Source organism: Eurytemora carolleeae, unplaced genomic scaffold, assembly GCF_000591075.1.
Source record: "Eurytemora carolleeae unplaced genomic scaffold, Eaff_2.0 scaffold842, whole genome shotgun sequence".
In the NCBI taxonomy this organism is placed as follows: domain Eukaryota; kingdom Metazoa; phylum Arthropoda; class Copepoda; order Calanoida; family Temoridae; genus Eurytemora; species Eurytemora carolleeae.
In genome coordinates this window covers 55,793-77,761 of record NW_019396754.1, presented here as the reverse complement: position 1 = coordinate 77,761, position 21,969 = coordinate 55,793, and the positions used below count along the sequence as shown (strand labels likewise).

At 33.6% G+C, this 21,969-nt stretch overlaps 1 protein-coding gene across 1 annotated transcript in view; it reads right to left on the bottom strand.

Moving 5' to 3' along the window:
- Window positions 1–17,413, bottom strand: part of LOC111708251 (zinc finger protein 609) — a 41,561-nt gene extending 24,148 nt beyond the window's left edge. Inside the window, exons 1-2 of the mRNA XM_023481572.1 lie at window positions 17,006–17,413; window positions 1,208–1,945 (exon numbers count right to left, since the gene is read on the bottom strand). Coding sequence (XP_023337340.1) covers window positions 1,208–1,945; window positions 17,006–17,095 — 828 coding nt within the window. The 5' untranslated portion in view covers window positions 17,096–17,413. The remainder of the gene's footprint in view (window positions 1–1,207; window positions 1,946–17,005) is intronic.
- Between the last annotated feature and the right edge of the window lie 4,556 nt (window positions 17,414–21,969).

The window sequence follows — 21,969 nt, the reverse complement described above, 5'->3', positions numbered from 1 at the left end:
TGGAGATTGTGTCAAGTTAAAAAGATCAATTAAGTTAGGGGCTAAATAAGGGTTTAGGAGATTGAGTCCGCTTAAGTTAAGTCCAAAGGTTGCCTAACTTATTAGTTAATGTTATATATATTCATGGTTTAAAAAATATTAAGTCCATTTGGTTGGTATTAGATCTTGTGTGTATACATAGGTTGGAGTCTGATTTCAGTCGATAATGAAGGAAAATATGAGATTGTATCTAAGTTTCCCACATCGTTGATGGATTTGAGTAGTTTCCAGTTTCAACTTTGCATGCATCCACGTGTAAAGATGTAAAGATGTAAATAGTACACTGTACACTGTACACTGTACACAGTACTGTACACTGTACACTGTACACTGTACACTGTACACTGTACACTGTACACTGTACACTGTACACTGTACACTGTAAACTGTAAACTGTACACTGTAAACTGTACACTGTACACTGTACAATGAATAATGTACAATGCAAAATGTACCTGTACAAAAGGTTAACACATCTCAAGAATCTAATAAAAGTTTAATTTTTGACTTAACTTCGGCGCCTCCTAATGATCAAAGGCTTAAGATTATAATATTTAATGTATAAATGTATCAGGTTTGAGTTCAGTTCTCACAGTAGGGGATCCGAGAATAGGAACCTGGGGGAGGAGGTCCCCCCCTCCTATCCCATCCCATAATTAACAATCTTTGCGCTTTTAAAATTCCCCTCCCGGCTTCCCTGTTGAGAATACAAGGTTGGAAAACAAAATTAAAGTCTTATAAATTGACAGGAATTAGGGTGGGTGCTTTACATGCTGCTAGAGAAAGTTTGGAGTATATTCTTGTGTTCAAATCTGAACCCGAAGTAAGGAATTTCCAGTGTGTCCACTAAGAAGTGTATATGTATTGTATACACTGTATAACAAGATCTAATCAAAGGATAATATATTATTTACTTTAAAATACATATTCTTTACTACATCTCCACATTATCAATACATATATCATGATAACGATATATATATATATATATACATAATTATGTATGTACGATGATTTTTCGACTTAAAAGAATCAATAGTTTTCATAGATATTTAGTAACCAGGCATAAAACTTAAAAGATAAAATAGAATATTCGATATTTTTTTATTTGAAGTTAAAGATTAAAGTAAAAAAAAACTTATTTGAAAGATTAAGAGCTAAACCCTACCTTAAGTTTTTTATTATTGTTCTGCTGGAGGGATGGGTTAGAAGGAGGAGTAGAGTTGGTTTGATTACTCCCTGAACCCGTCCCACTTCTCCAGGTCATATCATTGAGTTGCACAGCCGTTGATTCATGTTTTATCTGCGGGGATGGCGGAGAACTATCTCCGGATGGCGGACAACTGTCTCCGGAGTAGGAGGGATTACTGCCTCCGACGGAAGATCCGCTACCGGAGTACGATCCACTATTTGAAGGGGGCCCACTTCCTACAATAGAGGAGCGCCCACTTCCACTGAATGACTGGGATCCACTTTCCACTGACGTTTTCACATTTATACTATTTACATATAACGGTCCATTCCCACTATTCTGGTGAGGACCACTTAAACTGGTCGGTAGTGGACCAGTCCCTTTAAAGGGCGGTCCACTGTTCCCAATGGAGGGAGGTCCATTTCCAGATTTCCCTCCAGGGTCAGAATCAAAATTTCCGTTGAAAGCCGGGCTCTTTGAGCCGCCTTGAGGCTTCACTATCTCTTGGCGACCGGATTTGGTCCGTTTTATTTTTAATTTCAGACTTTTGTCGTTATCATCCATTGGACTGGATGGGGGTCGGGTAGAGTTGTGGTTTACAGGAAGAGTAGGACGGATCCCACTCTGGGTTCTAGGAGGACTGTTCTCCCTGCTCCCCATCTCCGAGTTCCGAATATCTTCGTCTAAGTCCAGGATAAGTTTTCCAACATCAACCTGAAACAATATTTAATATAAATCCTGGCTGAGAGATGTGTGTGGTCGAGAAAGCTTTCAATTCAAACCTCTTTTCAATCTAATTAATAGATGTAAAAATAAAACTAATATCAAAATCATATTGTAAATTCATTAGAAATACAAATAATGATTAATTTAAAGATAAAATATCCCGCTGTATCATTGATTTAAAAGACCGGATACCCCCCCCCCCCCTCAGCTCTGGGTGGAGAGAAAGTCTTGTAGTTTGCACTATATACACTGGTAAAGATTTAGTTGATACAACTACTGTCTGTATAATTTGAATGGGAGAGAGGTTATATTACACACAGTTTAGGGTTACTCCCAAACCCTGTTAAATCCGCCAAACCCCTTAATAACCTCAAACCCACATAAAACCTCTGGACCCTATAAAACGTGCAAATCAAGACATTTTAAAAAATCCAAAACATTAAAAAACAAATCCATAATCTTCTAAAAAATCCCCCCCCCCCCCTGCAAACCCTAGACAGAAATACAAGTACCCTTGACATATTGAAATATTAATCTATGAGTGAGTATGCCGTTAAATGCACAATATATGAGATTACTTGAAAGGATGGAGGGATGGAATTATCTATGAATGAATAAGGTCAAGAATTAAGTAGCATCAAAAATTGCATCTTTCGGTTCAATTTTCCGCAAACATTAAGATAAACTTTACTTTGATGTCTATATTAGACCAAGAGGAAATAACTATTTTATTTATTTATTCAAAGCCTAGATGTATCTTTTTTTTTATAACAAATTTTATAATCATAAAAATGTCTATGAGATGAATTTTAAAGAAGCCATTTACAAGTGCACAAGATTAATTTCCTGGTAGAACTCACATTTATAATGCACAAGGGATATTTTAAAAACTTTTTTCTTTTTTTTTAGGGGGGGGGTGGTAGTGCTGTTAAGGTTTGAGGTACAGGAAGGTGGAAGAAGGTACTTGAAGGTACGGAAAAGTACAGGAAGGTACAGGAAGGTACAGGAATGTACAGGAATGTACAGGAAGGTACAGAAAGGTACGGAAAAGTACAGGAAGGTACAGGAAAGTACGGGAAGATACAAGAAGGTACAGGAATGTACAGAAAGGTACAGCAAGGTAAAGGAAGGAACAGGAAGGTACAGGAAGGTACAGGAAGGTACAGGAAGGTACAGGAAGGTACAGGAAGGTACAGTAAGGTACAGGAAAGTACAGAAAAGTAAGAAAAGTACATGATGTACAAAAAGGTACAATGAGGTCCATGTAAAAGTTCTGGTTTCCAAATGATAACTTGATTTTGATTAAATTGTGTAGAATACTGGGTTTAAGACCCTGGTCAGGTTTGGTTAGTTCCGGGGGGTCCTAAACCTAAACCTTACCTAATCATCTACAAACGCACATACAAACTACACAGACTATAACATCGCACGGATCACCCCAGCTACAAGAAACATGATTTCCACAGTCCTTTAATCTTGTTCTTCAATAAAACTTTTTCTTTATCTTTTATCGATCGTACTTCCCTTCCCAACATTTTTTAACCCGACAACCCTTACCCTACCAACCGATAAGCTTGCCTCTAAACTGTAACCTAATATTCTAATAACCAATAAAGTGTGTTTTAAATCAAATATAAAATAAACTGTTGAAAATATTTAACAAAATGTTGAAATACAAAACTTGGAATTCAAATTTTCCTGAAAATCTGCTGAATGAACACATTCATAATAAATGTCATATTTAAATTAAAATTCAATTGACGAAAAATGTTCTCAGAGACGTTCTCTAATTATTTTCTGCGCAGTCAAAATAAAAATGTGTGCATTTATTTGTGCAAAAAGTATCATGAGGTGCTTTAGGTTTAACCTTAACACTAACAAAACTTATTTGTAGCACTGGATATAAAGGTTTTAATTGTTACGTTTTTAAGAAGTACTAACATTTTTATATACAAATGTATATATTTGTATATATTATATATGTATATAAATATTTCCCGAATACTCGAAGTTCTCTAGGTACTATAATCTTAATAAATAGGGGGTAGGGGGTTGAGGGTATACCGCTGGGAGGGGTGGACAGAAGATAAATTTGTAATGTATGAATATAGCTGGAAGGCTTGATATGTATCGTGGTTCGTCGAAAAACTGAAATAACTATGTTTAGTAAAAGCCATAGAATATTATATATACACTTAAAATATAACGTAAATAAATAACGTATGGAATAGAGAAAAGTAAGGCCCATATATCTGTGGAATAAGATGACGATTATCAAGACTTAAGTACAATGTACAAAGATCAATTTCACTGAATTAGTTTATTCTCAAGATACTGGTAGAACTATTTGCTTTATAACAACATCAAATACACAAAAGATTGCTTAAATATCGTCTTCCTTTACAACAGTTTTATGAGTCTCACTGTATGTATAAATAGAAGTAGAATTAAAAACAGGGATCAAGGAAAAGGATGGATTGCAGAATGTAGAAGGGAGGGGATATATTGGCTTGTAAGGTTTCGTAATATATTCCCCAATACAAAAGTGTTCAGAGCTGGAAACTTTAGAATGGTGGATATCGAGATCAATGTTTGATCTGGCTTGACTAAACCCGATATTAGGATAATACGCATTCGATATCCAAGAAAGAAGTTTTTAAATTCAACCAATCAGCGTGTCATGTTAATATGCGCTCTTTAACTATTGAAAACCCAGTTTTTTTGCGCATTAGATAGTGTCATATCAGTTGAACTAAAAGTTGATTGAACGAACGTAAGTTTTGGATTAATGTTTATTAAGAATAACGTTCAAAACGACTTTAGTCCTCAAATGTGATAAAATATGTTTTTTATTAAGTTAAAATTAACGTGACTAAGTTTTTATTTGTTTAAATGCTCTAAAAGCCCGCTGCTAAACAGCTGACTTTAGTTCAATAGGATATTAGTCCAATCGATAAAGCATCCTGTCTGCAATTCTTATCAAAAGTAACTTTTATACAGAAGGGGGGGTATCCCAAAAGGGAGAATTAAGAAGAAAATGAAAAGTGTGTCCATTGGATACTCAGATTAAGTAATCGGGATTAAGGGTATCTCATTCTAAAGAGTTATAATATTCTTTAAGTAAAGATTATCTTTTAAGCAAATAATTAAACATCACCAAGAGGAAAGGAAGGCGCACGTGAATAAAAAAATACTAATCAGTTTTACAAATTATCAAAATTAATATTCTGAAATTAAATCCAGTAACATAATATTACACGCGTATATAGATAAAAGACCCCTTAAACTTGACTGAAGAGTCACAAACACACAACATTTGGTTAAAAAAACAGTTGACACGGTTTTCATAGATTTCAAGAATCCACAACCTCCATAAGTTTCTCTTTGTTGATTTATCTAGAAAAGGAGGAGGACGGGGGGATGAAGGAGGGGGGGGGGAAGAAGGAGGGGGTTATGTTGGAAAGAAGGTGGGGGAGAGCAGATATTCAATATAAAGCAAGAACAGTTTCTCCCTTAGTTGTGCTAAAATACTAGGATACAAAAATATTCAGAACTACACACTAACTGGAACTGGAAATAGAAAAAAGTTTTAAGAATGTAAGAACAAAATTTAGGGAAAAAATAAGAAACTGGGGAAAAACTAGGGAAATAAAAGAAGGAGGAAAGAAAGCAGTTTTTTTAAAAACGGTAGAAAAGAAGGTTGGGATGAGTAAAAACGGTATAAAAATGGGATGAATAAAAACGTAGGAAAGGAAGGCTGGGATGAATAAAAATGGTGGAAAAGAAGGTTGGGATGAGGAAAACGGCTGAAAAGATTGGGATGAGGAAAACGACTGAAAAGAAGGTTGGGATGAGGAAAACGACTGAAAAGAAGGTTGGGACGAGGAAAACGGAAGAAAAGAAGGTTGGGATGAGGAAAACGGAAGAAAAGAAGGTTAGGAATAGGTAAAAGATGTAAGGTAGATAGAAGGTTGAAGAAACTAAATTAAAGTTAGGAAGGAATGAATAGTTTAAATGTGAGTATAGAACGTATTAAATCTCAGGAATGGTTTTGTATCAGGTCTCAGGTCTCACCACACAAAGGGTTCAGGTTTACAGGACACCGAGAACCATAAACATCTCCAGAACCTTCCAACAATTTCACATCGTCACCGACGTGTTATAAAGTTTATACATTACAACTATTTTCAATTATACAATATGAATTATATATATATATATGTATATATTGTATAACTAGTCTAATTTAACTTGATGGAACTCCTATATCTGTATATATATCCACGCATCAATCGTATTCCTTCCAATCTTCATACAACTTCTTGCCATCAATCTAAATGTATTCTATTTATTTTCCTATCAGGTTTATATCCTTCTATATCTTGATTAAGACCTGATAGAATTTATAAACCTAATATGTTTATAATTAAGCTATTGGGCGGCCTTAACTCAGGGCTGAATATACTTCGCTAAAATGTAAATTTCAAAAATATTTTTCAGATGATTCTAATTTTAGAACGATTCCGAATTAGATGTTTTTATAATGGCCACTTCTACACATAACCTTGGAACGGTCCTGTACCTGATAGAAATATTTGGAACGGTCCTGAATCTTATATAAATATCTGGAACGGTCCTGAACCTGATATAAATATCTGGAACGGTCCCTATGTCAAGGAGATATAAATCAGGAAGACAAAGCTTTAATTTGAGAGTCATCCATCTTATTGTTTCTGGCTACAGAGACTACACAAGTATAATCAGAGGCAGGGGGGAGGGGGAGTGTGAGGCAGGGGGGGGAGGGGGAGTGTGAGACATAACAAACTATTAAGTATTAAAGAATCTCTACACTTGACTTGTGTATATCTCTAATTTTAAAGTCCCTACATCTTTGGAACCTGACGTTTATGAAAACCTTTGATATTTTAACTTTGATCTACAGAAATTTATAATTATAAATCTCAAAGGTCTAAATCACCAGGATACAGAGCTAAAGCGATTAGAAAATTACAGTTTGAACATAGGGATTTGTTTCTTTGTAGATTTGTTATTGACAGTGATAGAAAACTCTAATGTTTTGAAAATGTAGGGAAAAAATATGATTTTGTTTTATTTAAAGATAAAAGATACTATGTATTTATATATGTATATCTGGATAGTGGATACGGATTTCTTGAGAGAATAGTCAGATTAGCTGGCAGCCAGCCAACCTTTTTACACAATAATAATTATAATAATCATAATAGTCAAAAGTCGAGAAAAGTTCAAATATCTGTTTATATTAGTCCCTTCTCCCTCCAAATACAAAATGTTAGAAATGCAAAAAAGTTTGTGCACGTGCATTAACTACAAAGTCTCCCCCCAACCCCAACTTGAAACCTCTCAACTGTAATAATTTACACCTTTCAAATTTCAAAAGTTTGAACAATTTCAAATTTCAAATAAAGAAAAGAAAGATGAAAAATAGGAGGAAACGTCGCTTAAAACTTGAGAACTCGCCGCAATAAATGATTATGAAGTTTAGTTCAAGTTTCTGTAAGTTAAAATATTGAAATTAGGGTAAGATAGAACTTTAATACAGGGGACTGAGTTTACTCCCAGTTTAATATGGTACCCGGAGACTCGAGGCAATGGATTACTTTACATTAACTTTCAAGAGCATTCAAACAAGATTAAATTTTACAAACAAGATTAGATTTAACAGACAAGATTATATTAAACGGCAAGGATTGGTTTAACGTGGGAGATTAAATATGACAAATCATAAGTTTAGCGGATATGATTATGCTTAAAAGATGGGATTAAAATTAGCAGATAGGATAACATTTAAGAGATAGGATTACATTTTGCAGACTGACTAAAGTTTAGCAGATAGGATTATGTTTGCAGATTGGATTAAGTTTCACAGATTGATAAAGTTTAGGAGATAGGATTAAGTTTAGCAGATAGGATTAAGTTTGGCAGATAGGATTAAGTTTAGCGATAGAATTAAGTTTAGCAGATAGGATTAAGTTTAGCGATAGGATTAAGTTAGCAGATAGGATTAGGTTTAGCAGATAGGATAATAATTTCAGATTTGCTGACAGTGACATCATTTTTAATTGATTTGGTCTGTAAAAATCAACTGAACTAAGTGTAGTAGAATTTAATTGATTTGGTCTGTAAAAATCAACTGAACTAAGTGTAGTAGAATTTAATTTAATTCTAATTCAGAATTACCTAATTGAACTGAAACATTAACTATAATTAACTTTGGTTAATCAAACATGAAAGAGAAAAATCAATGTACAATTTTCCTAAAAAAATATATTCATTGGACACCTCCCCGCTCAATGTTTATTTCTTATTTGCTTAATATTGTAAAGAACACTTGTGCGTATTATTTTTTATTCAAAATAACAAGAAGCTTTAAAGACTTAAACATTATTAATTTCACACAACTATTTATTAAAAAATAGTTCCACATAGATGGTATATATAATATATATGTATATATATGTATGTATACCCCGGTTAGGATTTCTAATCCTAAAAATCGATATTGGATAGTGTTCCACCAAATGGTTATTCTCTCCTCATATTCACATCTTCAATACTACATTTCCTATCTTAATCCTTCAATCCTCTACTCCTCTAATCCATCAAAAACGAAAACCTCCAAAAGTCTAAACCTTAAGTCTTCATACTTTAATTCTGAAACTCTCCCAAACTTGAACTCTCGCTTTTCCTTAAACTTGGTTGCTTTAATCCTCTAATTTAAATCCTTAATCCTTTAACTCCCTAGAATTTTCTAGTCTATACAGGTATCCTAAATTCTCAATTGATTTAAGGAATCCTTAATTCTCCTTTCCTAAGTTTGAATTCTTTATGATCTTCCAAATTTCTGAATTTATCGATACATTTTTTTTATCTTTAATACTATTTTCCTATATCAGTTTTTAACTGCCGCACCTGGACTAATTGGTCCCAGGAAAAATAAATAAAAATAGATTAAAAAACATATTTACTAAAATGTTTCAAGTAACGTGTATTTATCAAGATAAAAAGCTAGATGTAGATATGATTGAATTATACAATAAAGAAAATGTCAGGAATAGACATAAAAAGAAAATTTAAACAAAAAAAATCCCCTTGAAAAGTAAGTTAAGTATTGAATATAATTAAATATATATGTTAGAATCCCTCACTTTGTAGTAAAGTTAACAGATTAAACTAAATAAACTTGAAAATTCTCCCGATTTTCAAATTACGGTTTCGAAGAGGACAGCCGCCCCCTTCCCCTACCGGGCCTACCCGCCCCATTTCAGCTCGCCTGAATATAGCTGGAGGGTATGGGGGGGGAGTCTTTGTAACAGGGGAATGTTTACGATTTTCCATAAATCATTCATTACAATATCCAACAATTAGATATCACGGATGACCAATGGCCATGTCAAAATGGATTGTATAGTATGCACTATCCTAAACTATCCTTGCACTATCCTTGCACTATCCTTGAGTAAGTGAATTATCATAAACGGTTTTAACTTGTGCGTACATTATGATCTGACGCTTATATTGAGTTTTCCTATGTTTTCTCAAGTTTCCCAAGATATAAAATTAATATTCACATTTATCATTTGTTAAATTTAAAATTTCATTTCTATTTAAAATTGGAACAGATAACAAAGAAAGTTAGATACAGATGTTTTTTTATTTATTTTTATGTTTTAATTATACAATCTTGAATATCAATATATATTTAGTGCTGCAATTAACACAATTAAATCAGTACTTTTCCTAAAATCAATAAAAAGCTGTAAATATTCATAATTGTTTCGAAAAAATTAATCTTAGGATTAATACCCAGGAAAAATAAATAAAAATAGATTAAAAAACATATTTACTAAAATGTTTCAAGTAACGTGTATTTATCAAGATAAAAAGCTAGATGTAGATATAAATAATAAAACAGCAAATAGATAAGAAGGTTGGGACGAGGAAAACGGAAGAAAAGAAGGTTGGGATGAGTAAAAACGGTATAAAAATGGGATGAATAAAAACGTAGGAAAGGAAGGCTGGGATGAATAAAAATGGTGGAAAAGTCTTCAAGAGGGTGGGGGGGACTGATGGCTAAGTAATTTAACTAATTTGAATTGAACAGGGATTTATTTTTTAACAATTTGTTGTTAAAGTTAACATCTATAATACTGAAGTACGCTTGTCATTTTTTAATCTTTTCCTGTTTTCTTCAAACATCACGAGTCAAATCGAAACTCATTTTAATAGAAACAAAGTTTACAGTAAAGTATACAAAAGTTTATTCTGCAGTCAGCCCCGGCATCTTGAGTTGAAAGTTGTTTATCAAACAGTTGCATAGTTCAAATGTATAAAAATACACATCTGTTGAACACTGACCAGTCTTTTTAATGCGACTTTTCATGTTATTTCACAGATAAAAAAAACAAAAATTGCACTTTTTCATTTGAACAAAAATCGGTATTTAAAAAATATACTGCCCTTTAAATCTTCAAATAAATCCATAAACAGGTTTTAGTATATTTAGATGGTTTGATAGCTAAAAATAGAATTATGATTTATAATTTAATCAGTGAGCTTTGAGTTTCAATTTTTAAATTATAAAAATTTGGTCGAAATTAGTTGAAAACTATTGAGGTTCAGATCATTACAACGTTTCGATTTGGAGAACTTGATACTGTTATATCTGTTTTGATAAAGAACATCAAGTATGAAACACGAAATTATTTCGTGACATGATTTTTACCGTAGGTTTCATTTCTCTTCTTGTCCCGACATGCAGTGGAGTGTATATATACACCAGGTTTACTCCCTAGCTGGAGCTAGCAGGAGGAGATAAACTGAAATCTAAACTATCTCCTATAAACCAGCAGGCCTAGGAAGGACAAATAGATGAAATGCTGGGGAAGCAAGGGGGGAAGGAAAAATGAATAAAAGGGAGAAAATAATTATCTTATTGTCATTAGGCATCATTTCAGGAAAATGTCTCTAAAATATCAATGTGACGGCAAAAAACGTTGAGTTTGATTAATGACTGGTGTTGGCTTGTATCCAACCTTGGTCCATTCTCATCCAGATACATCTACACTCACACTCATCCAGATACATCTACATTCATACTCATCCAGATACATCTATACTCACACTCATCCAGATATATCTACACTCACACTCATCCAGATATATCTACACTCATACTCATCCAGATATATCTACACTCATACTCATCCAGATACATCTACACTCACACTCATCCAGATACATCTATACTCATACTCATCCAGATACATCTACACTCATACTCATCCAGATACATCTATACTCATATTCATCCAGATATATCTACACTCATACTCAACTAGATACATCTACACTCATACTCATCCAGATTCATCTACACTCACACTCATCCAGATACATCTACACTCATACCCATCCAGATATATCTATACTCATACTCATCCAGATATATCTACACTCACACTCATCCAGATACATCTACACTCACACTCATCCAGATAAATCTACACTCATACTCATCCAGATACATCTACACTCACACTCATCCAGATGCATCTACAATCACTAATCCATTCTCATCCAGATTCACATACATATCAATTCCTACACCAGATTAAAATCTAAGAATTTAGACATGTCAACTTCTAGTTCTTCCTTCAAAATAAAACTAAGATATTTTCCTAATCCTATAGTTAGGAGAACTCAGCAAACTTGTCAAATACTAATCATCATCTTTAACTTTCCCAGATCAAAATTTATTCTACAATTCATGGCGCTCGGGGGACACAAATCCACGACAAGAACATACCAGTAAATCTCTGTTTGTCTGACCGTCTGTCTGTTTGTTTGTCCGATCGTAACTCAGAAACCACTGAACCAATTTTTCTCAAATTTTTATTGGGGAACTCGGGAGATCTACGGGAATGTTCATAGCTTGGTTTTGAGATTCTTAGTTGAGCAGAACGACTTAAAAAGCGAAATTTTGAGTTTCCGGTAAAATCGTTCAAGTGCGGGTAAACGGCGGGAGTAACTTTTATTCCCGTAATTTAAATTTGAAAAATTTCAAAAATATTATCAGTCAAATTAATTAGGATATGCTGGGAACTCTATGCTAGGAACTCTATGCTGGGAACTCTACATATTTCCTAAATTGTTCTATTCCCCCCTCTGACTACTACTGCAGAACAGTAATAAATTGGCAGTAAAACAAAACAGAATAATAAAATACAGCCATAGCTACAGATACAGTGTTACAGCCACAGCTACAGCTACAGATACACTTTCAGCTACATTCTACAGCCTAAACTGTACATTCTAAAGCTACAGCTATCTTTTACAGCTTCAGATACATTCTAAAGCTACAGCTAGATTCTACAGATACAGCTAGATTCTACAGCTTTAGCTACATTCTAAAGCTTCAGCTTCAGCTGTAGCTACAGCTAGAGCTAGAGCTAGAGCTACAGCTACAGCTACAGCTACAACTACATTACCTAACTATATTTACGGTGGGGGAATATATTAGGGAGATATACAACTAAATATGTCGCCAATAAATATATCTTTCTATTAATTTCTGCATTTAATAGCAATAGCTTATTTTAAAGTTCTTACTTTAATAAAAATGCATTCCTTATCTTAACTAGTTCTTACAAACCTTTTTTAACAACATTTTTTGAAAAATTGTTTTTGCAAAAACATTAAAAACAATTTTAATAAAAAATCATTTTTAAATATTTTGAAAGTTAGATAAATCGTAGTTCCGTCCACATACATATATATATGATCTATGTGTGAGTTTATGTGTGCTAAATATTTTCTAATGTTTGTTTTTGTGCGTGTTTACAGTTTAGAGATTGTGATTGTGTGTGAATCATGATGAATAGTGTGTGTGTGTGTGTGTGTGTAGAACTGTCTGTCAGATTGCATGGTTGAACATAGTATTGTAATTACGCCAAATAGAATATATATTAAATCTTGTATTTAAATCTTAGAACAGGTTCAAGCTTGACAGGGAACCTAGAGATAGTAAACTAGGAACCCGGAGCTAGAAATCAAACAAACCTAGAACCTAAATATTGGAACCTAAAGCTTTAAGAAAACTAGGAACCCGAGGCTAGAAATCAAACAAACCTAGAACCTAAATATTGGAACTTATAGCTTTGTCAGAAACCTAAAGACAGACTAGGAGCCCGGAGCTAGAAATAAAAAAAAAACCAGAACCTAAACATTGGAATTAGCTTTAGAAAACTAGGAACCCGAGGCTAGAAATCAAACAAACCTAGAACCTAAATATTGGAACCTATAGCTTTAATAGGAACCTAGAACAGAAAACTAAGAACCCGACGCTAGAACTCAAAATAACCTAAAACCTAAATATGGAACACTGGAACCTAAATCTTTATTGGGAACCTAAAGACAGACTAGGAACCCGACGCTGGAAATCAGAAAACAAAACAGGAACCTATATCTAGAAAACCGGATGGAACCTACAGCTTTAATAGGAACCTAAAGACAGGAAACTAGGAACCCGGCGCTAGAAATCAGAAAACAAAACAGGAACCTAAATCTAGAAAACCGGATGGAACCTACAGCTTTAATAGGAACCTAAAGACAGGAAACTAGGAACCCGGCGCCAGAAATCAGAAAACAAAACCTGGAACCTTGATTAGATAACTGAACCAAAAGACGGAAAGCTAGGAACCCAAAGTTAAAAAAACAGAAGAAAAGAAGAAACCTGGAACAAGGAACCAAGAAATCACATTCAAAGAATAAATGGGATAGAAGTTTCCTCTTTAAAAAAACAAATTTAATTAAAAATAATGTTTTGCAAAATGACTGTCTACACATGAAATAAATTTCCTTGATATTTATTGAAAGGCTCAAGGTCAATTTAGTTCCGCAAGCTTGGATTTCCAGTCTCCGCTTTCAGAATAAATCAAGAAATGCATGGACGACCTTTGCAATATTTGCAAATATTAAAATTGCCAAAATACTGGATATTTGGATTTAAATGTAAAAATATTTGTTTGCAGAAACTTGTAAGCTCAAGGCATTTTTCTATAAACCTTGTAAACTATGATACTATTTAATATATATATATATATATATATATATATATATATATATATATATATATATATATATCTCAATATATAATTATATGTTGAGATTTTCTTCGAATACCATTTAAAATGCCGGCAGCTTAATACGAATTGTTTTCATTCCTATTCTTGAATAATTTAAGCACCCTCAAAAGTACTGGCGGAGACAGAGCTTTAACAATTAAAATGTTTTGGAAACATTTACTTAACTAGAATTTAAAAGCTTTGCATTAACGAATTTCACACTTGGTAATTCCCGGGCCCGAAAAATGAGAGATGTCAGGGCCCAAAGTGTCTAGATCGAGGAAGTTAAGACCCTGTTAAGGCTGTAATATCAATCTCAGGAGATATCCAAGTACAATAAAATACACGAGTAGTGTACTCCTGTACACTGTACCTGTACATGGACTGTTTTTGCAAGTAATCCAATACAATAAAATATTGTTTTCAACCAAACTAGTGTTAAAAGAATTGTAATGTGAACATTATTATCCACCCCCCCCCCCTCTCTCACCCTGATTCTCACACGAGCAGGCTAACAAAGCCCTTACACACCTATACTTTATATTCAGTACTTCTTACACAAATGTTCTAGCATTCAATCTAACTAAACCTCGACGTAGAAAACTAGAAATAGATAAGTTAATGTAAAAATGTCAATGTTTACGTTTATTATCTCTGTCTCTGTATAATGTTTGTGAGTCTGTTCAGAATTCCCAATTAGCATATAATGTATATATAGGATATCTAGAGAGGGGGGAATATCTGTTACTTGCCAAGTGTACATGTTCACACAATCAAGGAATCCAGGACTTGTACAATTCATGTACGGTACACAAGGAAGATCGGCCAGGATAACGTGTACATATTCACACAATCAAGGAATCCAGGGCTTGTACAATTCATGTACGGTACACAAGGAAGATCGGCCAGGATAACGTGTACATATTCACACAATCAAGGAATCCAGGGCTTGTACAATTCATGTACGGCACACACGGAAGATCGGCCAGGATAACGTGTACTTCAGGAACACGTGCATGTGTACATCATATTCACACAATCATGAAATCCAGAGCTTGTTCAATTCATGCACAGTACACAAAATAATTGTACATAAGAAAGATCCGTCAGGAACCTGTGTACATGTTCAAAAAACTAAGGAATCCGGAGCCCGAAATTTAAAAGAGTATCATTGAACAAAACTCCCGAGTTTCCTTCTTGGGGTCTTAACATTTGTGTAGATTTTGATTTAAGAGAATCAAAAAAAATTAAGAATATAAAAAAACTGAATAAAATAATATTTCAAAACAAAAATATTAATATTCTTAAAACTGCCTAACCCCATTCGTGAAACCCGGGTTTTAGAACTAGTTTTCAGAACGATACCCTGTCTTAAGTTTTGGGCTCGGGGTTTCAACAATTCATGTACAGTACTATAAGTAATTGTACACAAGAAAGATACGTCAGGAACCTGTGTATACAATATACATGTTGATAAATTTAAGGTGGCCAGGTCGTGTACAACTTATGTAGGGTACAGTAGTACATACGGAACCCCGTAGACATTGTTTACAAACTAGTGTACTGCAGTTTTATTTTTTTTAAATATAAACTAAACCTAATCAGCTCTGAGTTTGTTTATATTCCTCCCAGAAGCTGCAGTACACTTTTAATGTAAACAAAATGGATGTTCCTTGCTTGTACACATTTCAAAAGATATTTTAAGTCCAGTTCATTTAGAAATAAAAATTAAAATACTTTGCAACTAAATTTAGAACTCAACTTGGTTTCAGAATATATATATATTTAAGCTTAACAGGAAAGGGAGGGTGGGGTTAAGAATTATAAATATTATCAACTAAAAAACTGTTTCAAATATTGAATTAATGCCTGTTCTGAGAAACTTTAAATATTAATTTATCAAAAAAAAAGATTTTACATTTTAAGACGTTCGAGAAATATTTTAATATCGACATTTTCTGCTCATCACAATTGGTGTAAATTAAGAAAAATGTAATAAGAACATTTTTGCAAGGGAAAAACTCTCAATTAAAAAGAATTTTGTTCAGGAAAAAATGAACCTAAAAATAATTTACATTTTGTACACTTAAGCTAAGAATGTAAAAATCAATATTCTTGAATTGGTCTATATGACCTGTAAATTTATCCCACAATTTTCAATACCGATCATTATATAAATAAATCGATAAGCGATCTACAGTAGTAATTCTTTACTAGATTATAATTATAAAAAATATTATGAAATCTCTTTATTTCTTTGATCTCCCATTCTTTAATTGTTTTAAAACAAAAAATTTCCTGGTATGCTATTTTTGGACCCCCAAGTACAATAAAATACACGAGTAGTGTACTCCTGTACACTGTACCTGTACATGGACTGTTTTTGCAAGTAATCCAATACAATAAAATATTGTTTTCAACCAAACTAGTGTTAAAAGAATTGTAATGTGAACATTATTATCCACCCCCCCCCCCTCTCTCACCCTGATTCTCACACGAGCAGGCTAACAAAGCCCTTACACACCTATACTTTATATTCAGTACTTCTTACACAAATGTTCTAGCATTCAATCTTTACTGAATATCAGGTTGGAAAGGTTAGTTTTTTATTGTTTAAGTATAACACACATTTTTCTTGCCCCCCCCTAAAAATGTTAAGGGGGGGGCCAAAAAAATTTTTCGCCCTTCGCGCGAAATATTTCCACCTAGCCCCCCCCTAACCAAATGTCTAGTTGCGCGCCTGTTTGATATTGTAACAAGGGCCAAGGCAATTAACTGGCAATCATTTAGTTAATTAATAAAATAAATCCTTAAAACTGTTTTAATAATTAACAGTTCTTGTTTATGTTAAATTTTATACTTTTAACTCGGTTAATTACAATACCTGATTCCAATCTGTATGTGGGGGGCGGGGTACAGGGGCCACACCCTCCCTAGAGGGGGGCAGGGAGGGTCTCTCCACCCCTCCTAACATGTCCACCAGACATCAGTATCTTTATTTAAGCACACTAGTTGGCCAGATACTCTCTTATCTATTTAACTAATTATTTATTCATTAATACAAGCTCATGCTAATTACTTTGATTAATTTCACTCAAAAATTAACTTTTGGCATTTTTCACTGTAGCATTCTTTACTGGAGTTAAATATATATAAATACAATACGTATATATATTGTACGTGGAAAAGTACAGGTTCCTTGTTTATCACATTTTGTAAACATATATTATATATATATTTATATATTTCACTATATCTCAGCTGTGTGTATATAAACCGGCAGAAGAGAACTGGAGTTTATACCGCTCACAACTATCCAGCCTGCCACGCAGCACAGTGGGCCAAACAGACAGGGATATAAAAAAAGATTGAAATACCTCAATTTTCAAAAGAAAAAAATGAATTATTTTATTTTTCGAAATATATTTTTAAAGATAAACTAATTTTGTCCCCAGTTTGACCCAGTGTGAATTTATGTGAAGGGGGGCAGATGTCCGTTGACTAGGTTCACATTTTACACTAGATCTAAGAAAAACGACAAAATGGAACTGAAACCAAGATACACACTGTAGGGGGTCGGGGAGGGGGGGGGGGGAGATCAAGAACTTAGATAAATAGAAGATAGAGAACGAGGAGAGAATTTCTAGTGTTAATATCCGGTATAAATAGTTCACCTTAAAGAAAATTTAGAACAAAGAATTATATTAATGGTCAATTCTGCAGTCCTGAATGAAAGATGTATATGTAAGCTATGTGCAGATGAATAAAAGCTGATTCATGATTCATGTGAATTTTAATATTTTTGAAAAGTTCAAAACACATTTTTTTAGTTTTTAAACCTTTTGAAATTAATTATATGCATGCTTAAACAATTGTTTAAAGCACGAAGTATAGTTTACAAATTACAAAAGATTATCAGATAGAGGTCAATTCTAGAATTCTTATAATTTATGTTTTAAAAAGAACTTTTAATGAATTTGCTAAAGAGGTTGCTTTTTCTCAAGTATTTCTTTACAGTTTTTGTTTCGGAGGAGAATTAGAGCTATTAAATAAAATCAAATAATTACATCATTTCATCGACTTTTGCTATATTTTCTCCCCCCTCCCCCCCTTCCCTTGTTCTTTTTCACCATGTTTCAAGTTTTTGAGACATATTATCATATAAAATATAAATATACTTACTTTAACATATCTAAACAATTTAAACAATATAACATTTAATTTCCTTACGTCATTGATTTAAATATGTGTGCAAATTATTTATTGCGTAATATAAAATGTTTGAAGTATGTATGTGCATATAATTGAAGCATGAATTCGAAACTTCTCCCCCCTCCTGTCTTAAAACTAAAACGGAGAAGTGGAGGGGGAGGAGGAGGAGGGAGGGGGTGGGGTAGAGGGCAGGATTTATTTACGTCTTGTATTAAACTATTAACAAACGATCATAGTACCAACCTAGTACCAATGTACCTAGTTATACTCCTACATAGTAACTACATAAAACTGTTGAGTATCTATTCTACCTCATAACTACATTATAATTAGTATAAATAGGTCCTACACATTACCAATCTATGTATTATTTACTAGCTAGTAACTATAGTATACTATAAGTAGTGCCTAGTAAACCTTTTATCAATGCAGTACTTAGTACCCAAGTACCTACCTGGGAGCTGGTACCTAGCTCCTACCCCAGTACCTTCCTGGCATCTACAGTACTAGAGTTTCTACCTAAGTATCTACCTAGAATCTTGTACCTGGCTCCTACCAAAGTACCTACCTAGAATCTTATCCTAGTTCCTACCTAAGTACCTACCTAGAATCTTATCCTAGTTCCTACCTAAGTTCCTACCTAGAATCTTGTACCTAGTTCCTACCTGAGTTCCTACCTAAAATCGTGTACCTAGTTCCTACCTAAGTACCTACCTAGATTCTTGTGCCTAGTTCCTACCTAAGTACCTACCTGGAATCTTATCCTAGTTCCTACCTAAGTTCCTACCTAGAATCTTGTACCTAGTTCCTACCTAAGTTCCTACCTAGAATCGTGTACCTAGTTCCTACCTAAGTTCCTACCTAGAATCTTGTGCCTAGTTCCTACCTAAGTACCTACCTAGAATCTTGTACCTAGTTCCTAACTAAGTACCTACCTAGAATCTTATCCTAGTTCCTACCTAAGTTCCTACCTAGAATCTTATCCTAGTTCCTACCTAAGTTCCTACCTAGAATCGTGTACCTAGTTCCCTAAGTACCTACCTAGAATCTTATCCTAGTTCCTACCTAAGTTCCTACCTAGAATCTTGTACCTAGTTCCTACCTGAGTTCCTGCCTAGAATCGAGTACCTAGTTCCTACCTAAGTACCTACCTAGAATCTTGTACCTAGTTCCTACCTAAGTTCCTACCTAGAATCTTGTACCTAACTCCTACCTAAGTACCATACCTAGAACCTTGTACCTATAGAAACTATAGAACGATGTTAAAATTCCCCTGAAGTTGAATATTTCCTATTTCCTAGAATTGTCCAGAATTCAAACAGATTTTTATGTTAATTTCTTCTCCGAGCTACTCTCTCAATCCTTCCTTGTAGTTCATAATACAGCAATTATTATTTCAAAGTACACGGTACTGAGGTATAATACAGAGCTATCATACAGCATGTACAATACACTGTACACTGTACAGTGTACATATAGGAAACCTTCAAGCATATATATGAAGGCCTTTACTTTTTTATACAGTAGAAAATGTTGAAGTGTGTAAGCTTAAATAACGACGTAAAAAGTTTTAAATGCGCAAATATGAAATTGCCCAAAATGTATATAACGAATTTAACCAAAATGCATCTGAACTTCATATTTGAACCAAACATTTAACTTTTTAGATCCGGGATAACACTTGGCACACCGGGAAGGATGTAAGTCTACATCACTTAAATATTTATAACTATGCTTTTAATTGTGGCTTTATCTGTGAAAATCTTCTCTTAGTACAGTATAAAAAAATTAATTTGCGGATTTTCAAAATTTTACAAAATTAAATAATTTAAGATAAAAATATTTCAAGATTACATATTTAAAGTCTAATTGGCCATAAACGTTCCCTGGGGCCACGTTAGGTCCCACACAAAATTTGGGCCTGATCGGCTTAGCCGTTTTGACGTTCATGGGTACAAACAAACAGACAAACAGACAGACAGACAAGCTAAATTTATATATAAGTGCATTTTTATGTACCAGGAGCAACTAGAATTTGTCCAGGGGGGCTCAAACTTTTTCACTTTCCAGGGGGACCTCAACTCCGTTGGACGCTTAATTCCAATAAAATGTGATATTTTTACTCTTCTTCCAGGGGGGCCAAGCCCCTAAGCGCCCCCACCCCCTTGTTTTCAGGAGTTCGATATTACATACAAATATTAAGATGTTTAGCACAATGATAAAGAAAATGAAGAAAACATTTAATTTATAAACATTCATCCTTAATCATACTCAAATATATTTATGATAATAAGGACAAATCAATATAGATTGAGCCTGTAACAAATTATTGTGGTTAACCCACAGTGTATTGTATGAAAAATTCAGTGATGGTGATGGACCAAACCTCTATAGAGTAAAAAAGTAGATGTTAGTTCCACATTTATTGAAAATATATTTCGGTCTGGGTTGACCCTCGTCAGTTCTTGAGATTGTTTCTTCACAAAGATGAAATGTAGAGAGAGAATTATCAATGTTAAATGTATACATAGAATATTCATAATATGCATAATTTCCAAAAGTGTCCTATAAATAAATATAAGAATTAAGTGAAAATATTAGATTTGTGTTTTATAGCTTTAGTAGCTATTTGTTTTTTTTATGGAAAAAAATATTATTTCATGATAACGATGGTAAAAATAAATAAGAATTTAGATAATATTATTTATATCTTATTCAATTTTTTGTTAAAGAGTAGAGAGTTTAAATAGTGTTGGGAGTTGTTAATAAACTATTTCTTAATCTAACTGATTAATTTAAAGTTTATACTTGCCAGGTTTTACTCAATTTAATTTCTTAAATTGTAAAAGACAAGTAATTATTCTCGTTTACTCCTATAACGCTGCAGAAACCTTGCTCCTGTCCTACTCCTGCATAATATAGAACAAGAGGTCTAAGTATTGTATAAACGTGGAACCAATATTTGAATAATGTGTTCACAGTTTCTCCTGGTTCCGCCCCCAAATAGTCGGTTTCCGCTACACCCGCCCTACAAGGCTATTCCCGCCTAACATAATTAAAGAGCCCGGTACTCGGGTGGGGGGAGGTGTGTGGGGGGAGCAGGAGGGGGGGGGGCACAATCTAGATTTAGATAATCCTTTATGGTTCTCTATCTATTTCTAAACAAGCCCGTTGGGAGATTTTTTATCAAATTCACACCACATCAGTGTCTAGGTTCAGCCATTTTGTTTACTCTTAAACATATGTAAACACTAAACAGTAATATTTTACGAAAAAACGTTTAAGGAAAGCGACTCTCTCAGCATACTTAGTCTTACTCTAAAATCATCTGTAAAATTAAACTTGATACAGGAGGATACAGGAGGATACAGGAGGATGCAGGAGGATACAGGAGGATACAGGAGGATACAGGAGGAAACAGGAGGATACAAAAATACAGAGTTATGAAGATGTAAAATGAAGATTAAGCGAAAGTGTGTTGTGTTAAAGAAATAAATGTAATAAATCTTATAAATAGAGTAATATGTGTTACTGTTAGTGTATAATTAAACGGCTAGCTGAGGAACATATGTTTACTTTTCTTTCTATGTAATATTAGAGATACAAGAACATATAATAGTTTTAGTCACTCATTTA